Below are 8283 nucleotides of genomic sequence, written 5' to 3'. Positions count from 1 at the left end.
AAAGTATATCAGACGGAGCTTCAAAATCCTTGCCTCCAAGGATCAGCCTGGTTTAACCCTCTCTAGGATGGATCTGTTTGTTCCCGTAGCCGTCCATGGTCTTCACAATTATCTAGTGCGACTGCAACAGAAAGATCACAACTTGGTGGCTTTAAAAAATAGAAAATTATTTCACTCTCCCCCTCCCCCTATTTAGAAAGCTAGAAGCCCTAGGGCACTGGCTCTGGGGAAAGTTCTGTTCTTCTCTACCTCCCTGCCTCCTGGCAAGCTTCCATACAGTATGTGTCATCCTCTCCTTGTTAGTACTTGTTTCTGTGCTATACTTTTCCCCCTCAGATTTATGGCATGCCCTACATTGATAGTACTTTATTAGCTCAAGAAAACATTAGTCCCAAATGGTATTATATTGACAGACTATAGTCTATAGATCTATAAATCTCCAGATTGTGTGCTCAGGACTCCAGTACATATTGGGAGATGGGAAAGGACACAAGAAATTGGTAACACTGATTCAAATAGGCTCACTGCCTCACACATGTCCACCTAATAAGGAAGGAGGCCAGTGAAACAACCTTTCCAGTATGGCGCATTTGCCTGGCAGAGTCAAGAAAGGCAAGTCATGCAACTACAATCCCAGAGGTGCACGGTTCGAATCCACCAGATGCTCTGCCGGGGAAGGAGGGACAATCTCCTCCTGTACCTGTCAGATCTGATTTGACGGTACACGCACACAAAAATAATAAAATAATTTTAAAAAATTTAAAAAAAAAGAAAGGCAAGTCATGAGAGCTACTGCCTGACTAATACTTGGAAGATGTATAGCAGTTTATCTATCAGTGACAGGGACGTGACTGACCTGAGAAAAGAAGGTTATTGGCTGTGATCTGGCCTAAGCTGATGAAAAGTAAAGGGTCAGCAAAAGAGAAAGACTTCAAGAAGATGGACTGACACAGTGACTGCAACAGTGGGCTTGAACATGACCGAGATCATGAGGATAGCGCAGGAGAGGGCAATGCTTCAATGTGTTTGTTCAAAGGGTTGCTGTGAGTCACAGTTAATTTGACAGAACCTTACAATAACCAAAAGCTGAGGTATAGGCAAGATATCAGACTCTCTGGATCTGTATGTACAGCACCAGGTGTATATGTGGAGGAAATGGTTTCAAATTATTTCAAAGTGGCCTGATTTGCCAGAAATAGATGGAGAATTAAATGAGCATTTTTTTTACTGTTTATCTACATCACATACAATGTGTAACAGTGAAGATTCTTAAGCCAAGAGTTCATTTCAGGAGTTGGAACACCCATTTTAAAATAGGTTAAAATTAAATATTGTTTTGTTAGGTGGATCTGTTGGCACCAATGATTATTCATGGCATCAAGACCCAGGGTGCTCGTCAAAGGTTCTCCAACCTCTACATCTCTCAATTTATCGTCATGTATAGTGTTGATGGGATGAAGTGGAAGAGTTACCGAGGAAATTCCACTGGGACCTTAATGGTATGTTATTAGTCCTTTCAAAAGAATGCATGAATCTTTTAACATCCTTTGACAGATTACAGATATGGAGTAAATATGACTACCTTCTGCAAACTAAAAAAAGAATTCTGCTTGTGGGCAGAACATGGGAACAAAACTAAAAGAATAGTATCAAGGATCCCATAGAAAATAGAAATGAAGAGATGCTTTCATTTTTTAGATAAAAATGGATTTTCCCCCTACCAACATTAAGGACTGCTGTTCAGGTGTGTACAAAGTTAGCTTAGAGGTGTGTAGACAGTTAACTTTGTTGGTGTTTTCCTTATTTAGGTTATTAGGATATGAGTGAAAGTTTCCAAACAATATTGAATTTTTTATTGTACATATACATTGTGTTTTATAGCATTAATTACAATTAATGTGATTAATTCATCTTTACCTATTTCTTGAATTCTGGTGGCCTACTGGGCAAGGAGTTGTGCTGTCAACCCAAACGCAGGCAGTTCAAGTCTGCCAGCTGCTCCAAGGGAGAAAGATGAGGCAATACTCTTCTGTGCAATTTATTGTCTCTGAAAACCCTCTGGAGGGTCACCTATGAGTCAGTTCAGTCTTGACAGCAATGAGAGAGTTTGAGATTTATTTATTACTTTTTACTCCCCTTTGAGCCGTATTCAACTCAACAGTACCTAACAACGACAACCCTCTCTTCTCATCCCTGGTAAATATAGGGATGCTTTATTGACAGAAATGTGTGATTTACAACTTGGTAGACTGAAAAAAACGGTGACAGATTGAGATGGAAAATAGAAGATCATCACAAATTTAATTAGATGGTACTTTTCCTTCATTCTTTTTGAAAATATTTTTTAAATTTTGTTATTTTCATGAAAGTTTACAGAAAAGTTAGATTTTTATTCATTCAGTGTTGCACATTTTTACCCCCATCATTCCCTCCCTTCCCCCTCCTCCAGTTCACTTTTTAAAAAAAAATTCATTTATTGTTGCACAATTACCTCCCTCCCTCCACCCCCAGTTCTCTTTGCAATGTACCTCTTCTTCTGGGCTGTTGTCATACATACAATGCCTAATTATATATTCCTTTTAAACAGTTCTTTCCTTCATCTTTTCCAGTGAAATGTTCATTATCTTTTCCCATTCTCTCCCCAACTCCCCCATGTCAGTCCTACTTTAAAACAGTGGCGCTATGCAGTATTTGTCCTTTTGTGACCAAGACCTTTCACTCAGCATAATGTCTGCAGGTTCACCCATGTTGTGTAATGTTTTATGAGCTCTTTGTTTTTCAGTGCTGCATAGTATTTCATCGTAGGAATATACCATAGTTTTTCTATCCATTTGTTTGTTCATGGGCACCTGGGTTGCTTCCATCTCTTTGTAAGTAATGCTGCAGTAAACATGGGTGTACATCTATCTGTTTGGATAGTGGTTATGGTTTCTTTAGGGTATATTTCCAGCAGTGGCATTGCTGAGTCAAATGGTATTTCTAGTTCCAACTTGTTGAGAAAGCACTAAATGGCTTCCATGGTGGTTGCACCATTTTACACTCCCACCAGCAGTGAATCAGGGTTCCCATCTCTCAGCAACCTCGCCAGCATTATTGTTTGCTGCTCTGTAGAATTTTGCTATTGTTGCTGGGGTGAGATGATATCTCATCGTTGTTTTGATTTGCATCTCTCTGAGAGCTAGAGATTTTGAACAGTTCTCCATGTGTTTACCATCTGAATGTCTTCTTTGGTGAAGTGTCTATTCATATCCTCTTCCTATTTTGCAATTGGGTTGTTTACCTTTATCTTGTTGAGGTGCTGGAGTAGTCTATAAAGTTTAGATATGAGTCCCTTATCGGATATGCCATTACCAAATATTTTTTCCCAGTCTGTGGCTTTCCTTTTTACCCTGTTGGAGACTTTTTTAATGTGTATAGGGATTTGATTCTTAGAGTCCCATTCATCTATTTTGTTCTCTCCTGGTTGTAGAACTGTTTCTTCCTTCTTATTAATAAGTTCAAAACAGGTTTGTGTGAGGAATGAAACAGAGTATTAAGTTTACTATCCATGCCTCAGAGCAATGTCTGCTCCTTGTTTTGGTGGTGATTTTTGCTTGTTTTGTTTTTTTTTCATACAGACCCACAGAACCCCAGGTTCCTTCAAGGACTCTAATTCACAGGCATTATTTTCAGTAGTTACCATATTTTGAATGTTAATTTTGAAGTGTTAATAACAGTTTAAATGAGAAAGATCTTTCCTTCTGGTTTTCAAGTTTAAAGGATGACAAAGCTTTGCCTCACATACTTTGGACATGTTCCTAGGAATGTTACAGTCACTGTATCAGTCCATCTTGTTGAGAATCTTCCTTTCTTTCACTGACCCTTCACTTTTCCAAACATGATGTCCTTTTCCAAGGACTGGTCTCTCCTGACAACATGCCTAAAATATGTGAGAAGTTTCACCATCCTTGCCTCCAACAAGCGCCTTGATTGCACTGTCTCCAAGACGTATTTGTTTATTCTATTGGCAGTCTATCGGATATTCAATACTCACCATGACTCAGAAGCATCAATTTTTCTAGAAGAATTGTCCAACTTTCAGGTGCATAGAAAGTAATTGCAAAACTCATGCATCAGATGCACCTTAGCGTCTAAACTGACATCATTGCTCCTTAACGCCTTGGAAAAATCCTTGGCAGTAGTTAACATGTCTTTTGATTTCTTGACTGCTGATGCAAAGGGTGTTTATTGTGGATCCAAGATGACATCATTGACAATTTCAATATTTTCTCCATTCATCATGATGTTGCCAATTGGCCTAGTGGTAAGGATTTTTTTTTCTTGATGTGGAGATATAGTGAAGACTTTGATCTTCTACAACTGGTGTTTCAAGCCTACTTTCTACTAGCAAGATTGTGCCGTCTGTGTAACACTGGTTGTTCATGAGTCTTCCTTCAAATATAATGCCACATTTTTCATCATCAAGTTCAGCTTCCCAAATTATTTGTTCAGCATATAGAATAAATAGGCAATAGCTCTGATGCATACCTTTAAAATTTTATATAATGCAGTGTTCCCTTGCTCTGTTTGAACGATAGATTCTTGGTCTAGGTATAGGTTTCACATGAGCACAAGTAAGTGTTCTGGGATTCCCATTCTTTTCAATGTTAGCCCTAATTTGTTGTGATTCACACAAATGTCTTTGCATAATCAATAAAACACAGGCATCCTTCTGGTATTCTCTGCTTTCTGCCAAGATCCATCAGACATAGCAATGATATCCCTCAGGCTACTACCTCTTCTAAATCCAGTTTGAATGGCTAGTAGTTTCCTGACAATATACTGTTCCAGTCATTAATAATGTTCAGCAAGATTTTGCTTGCATGTGCTATTAATATTACGGATATTGTTTTATAATTTCCACATTTTGTTGGATCAGCTTTTTTTTGGGGGGGGGGAATAAGAATGTGGGCCTCTTCCAGTCATTTGGTGTGGTAGCTGACTTTCAGATTTTTTTGGCACAGCCTGGTGAGCACCTCCAGGGCTGCAGCTGTTAGTTGGAAACTGTCAATTGGTATCCCATCAATTCCTGGGGCCTATTTTTTTTGCCAATGCCTTCAGTACAAATTGAACTTCTTCTTTCAGCATCATTGGTTCTTAATCATATGCTACCTCCCAAAATGATCCCATGGAAGCCAATTCTTTTTGGTACGGTGACTATACTGCTTGCATCTTCTTTGATGTTTTCTGGATCATAGCATCCTTCAGTATTGAAACTCAAAAACGTCTTTAAAGTGCTGAAGGGTGGGGATGTAAGCTTAAAGACTGAGGTGCACCTGACCCAAACCATGGTATTCTCACTTGCTTTATATGCTTATGAAAGTTAATAAGGAAAATTGAAGATGGTGCCTTTGAATTATAGTGCTGATGAGCAGTACTGAATATAGTAGGTCTGCCAAATGCATAAACAAATCCATCAGAGGACGTGCAGAGTGCACTCTGTAAATTGAAGATGGTAAGAGTCTGACATCTTTCAGTTATGTTATCAGGAGGGGCCGGTCCCAGGAGAAGGACAAGAAGCCTGGCAAAGTAAAGGGTCAATGCCAGAGAGGTAGACCTTCCAGAAGATGGATTGACACAGGAAGTGCAACTATATAGGCTTGTCCCAGGCAGAGATTGTGAGGACCCGCAGGTTCAGGCCAGGTTTCCATGCCCTACACCGGGCCACTGAGTCAGAGCCACCCCGACCTCGTGAGGACAGTAACCACCTCATGGACTCAGGGCTGTAACAACACGCAAGACTAAGGCAGAAATAAGCTACGAGAGGTGAGGTGAGTCCCTGCTAGTACCATGCAGCTTCAGGATCCAGAGAGCGGTGCAAAAGGAAAGCCTCAGCATTAGACCAAGATGGGCGTGAGTCGGGTGGAAGAGGAGGACCAAATAGCATACTAGATTCGATGGTGCTCCCCAGGCAGCAGGCAGGGACCTGTGAAAGTGACCTGACTCGGCAAGAGTCGTTGGGGATACAAGCAAATGAAGGATGCTGAGGGGTGACCAGCTTGGATTGTCCCAGTGGACTCTAAACTCAGTGAGAGCTGTCCTTCTAAGAAGAGAGGAACGGCAGAGAGAGGAACCCACAGAGAGAAAGCTGCCAGTAGCAGGCGAGAGAGGCAGAGACTGGGGCCATGCTTCTCAAAGTCCAGGAATCCTGAGGCCACCGTCCCCCCACCCCCAGAAGATGCAGGAGACAACGCAGAATTCTACTGTCCCCTAGGGCCTTGTGAGGGAGCAAGCGCCTATTGTTTGAAGCCATCAGGTTTGGGAGGGGTTAGGGGGATAGTGGTAGTGGTGGTGGTGGTGGTGGTGGTGGTGGTGGTGGTGTAGGAGTCCACAGGGAATTGCACTGCTAACCTTGCAGCCAGCCTCCATCGCTCCGCTTTGTTGTTGTTCCCCTCCTACTAGTGGAGTCCCTCCAGAAGAAAAGCCTGGCGGTCCGCTTCTGAAAGGGCATAGAACCCGGGTCGCTCGCTGCCAGTGAGCATCCACACCCCCCCCTCCCAGTTTTCCATTTTCTATCAGATAGAAATCAACACCAAGGGAACAGTACAGCTTGGCTGCGCCTGCAAGCACAGCAACACCATGCTTGTCCGATCCAGGTATACGCGCTTTGCTTTATTTCCCTGCTCCTGTCCCCAGGACAGAGGGGCGAGGGGCAGGGGCGAGAGGCAGGGGCGAACCCCTTGGGCGCGAGTGGACAGACCCCGTCAGGTGCCCCAGCCCCTGTCAGACGCCCTGTCCCGAAGGGGAGATGGCTTCCTGCAGGACCAGGTGAAGGAGGTGATTCTGCTCGGCACTGAGCAGCGGCCACAGCTCCCCCTGCAGCGACTTGACGGCCTCGGTGTCCTTCTCATGTGTGGCCATGACCAAGGACTGCAGTAGCAGAAAGAGCTCCTCGGGAAGCTGGCCGCTGCCCTCCTGCCCGTGACTGTCGAGCGCCTCCCAGGAGTACTTCTCCAGGGTCTGGGCGTGCTCTGGCAGCAGTTTGGCGGGTGGGGGCTGCAGCAACAGCAGCAGCAGCACACGGGTCACCTCGCAGCGGACCAGCACGTCGGAGAAGGCGCCCAGCGCGGCGGCGGGGGCCGCGGCGCTGCCCGGGAGCGGCGTGGGCAGCGCGCAAGCGGCATCGGGCCCCGGTACGGGCCCGGGGGGCTGCGGCGCGGCGGGGCCGGGAGGTGGCGGCGCTGGCTGCACCGGGTGAGTGCCGTGCTCGCGCGCCAGGCGCTGCATGCGCGTGAAGAGCGCCAGGGCTGCATTGTAGTCCCGCGCCAGCAGCTGGCAGGAGGCGGCCTCACCGAGCGCCTGCAGCGCGGCCAGGGGCAGCTGGGGCAGCTGCAGCTGGGCGGCGCGCTGGAAGTGGCAGGCGGCGGCAGCCGGCTGGCCCAGGTCGCGGAGGGCGGCGGCCAGCTCGAGACAGAGCGCGGCGGCGGCGGCCGGCTGGCCCAGCTCGAGGTGCAGACGCACAGCGGCTCCCAGGGCGGCGGCGGCGGCCTGCAGCGGCTCCCCGTAGGCCGCGGGGCAGACCAGGCGCTGGCGTGCGTCGCGCTCCTGCTGCAGGAAGAGGCGAGCGGCCTCGGTCAGAGCCAGCGCCTCGCCAGGCCCGTGGAAGAGCGCCTGCTGGCAGCGTGCCACGGCCAGCTGGCACCAGGCCGCGTAGGGCAAGCACTCCTGGGCGCGCAGCTCGCGGCCCAGCTGCCCGAAATGCTCGCCAGCCTCAGCCACGTTCGGCTTCCGCAGGAACCGCTTCTTCAGCTTGTTAGACACCTGCCGGTACCGGGCCAGGAAGTCGCCCGCCTCGGAGCCTGCGCCCGCGCCGCCCAAGGCTGCCCCGGCAGCTGCCATGCTCGCTCGCTCTCGGCTCTGGCCGGAAACCTGGGGGGCAGGGGGCGGCGGAGGGGAGGCAGGGGGTGCGCGCCTACCTCGACTTCGCCAATGACCGGGTGGGTGGTGGCCGCGACGTGCCTGGCGGCGGAGGCGGAGGCGCACCCGCCCTCCCTGTTGCCGACAAGCAAATGGAGCGCGCAGAGGCGGGGCTGGGCCTGGCACCGCCTGAGCGTGCGCGTGCATGAGCGAGCAGGCGGGCCGGGACCTGGGTGGCACCGGCGGCTGCTAGATTACGGGGGCCTGATTGACGGGGCCTGATTGACGCAAGTTGCCCGGGAAGCGTGAATCCTGGTGGTGGTGGTGGCGGTGGTGGTAGTGGTTGGCTTTGCTGCTCTTGCTATTGGGTGCATCCGAGTGGACTAG

General features: G+C 47.7%; 2 protein-coding genes across 2 annotated transcripts in view; one reads left to right on the top strand and one right to left on the bottom strand.

Annotated features, from left to right (window-relative positions):
* Positions 1 to 8283, top strand: part of F8 (coagulation factor VIII, procoagulant component) — a 212088-nt gene that overhangs the window by 194361 nt on the left and 9444 nt on the right. The gene's annotated exons all lie outside the window — the stretch shown is intronic.
* F8A1 (coagulation factor VIII-associated 1) lies at positions 6763 to 7883 on the bottom strand. Its single transcript, XM_006899950.1, has one exon. The coding sequence runs from the start codon at positions 7876 to 7878 to the stop codon at positions 6763 to 6765; it is 1116 nt and encodes a 371-aa protein (XP_006900012.1). The 5' UTR covers positions 7879 to 7883.

This window comes from Elephantulus edwardii, unplaced genomic scaffold, assembly GCF_000299155.1.
Source record: "Elephantulus edwardii isolate Elephantulus edwardi_28Jun2011 unplaced genomic scaffold, EleEdw1.0 scaffold00269, whole genome shotgun sequence".
NCBI lineage: Eukaryota > Metazoa > Chordata > Mammalia > Macroscelidea > Macroscelididae > Elephantulus > Elephantulus edwardii.
This window is presented reverse-complemented; position numbering and strand designations above follow the sequence as displayed.

Excerpts from the sequence above, each read along its gene's own strand:
- F8A1 (XM_006899950.1), bottom strand. The coding sequence starts at position 7,878 with ATGGCAGCTGCCGGGGCAGCCTTGGGCGGCGCGGGCGCAGGCTCCGAG.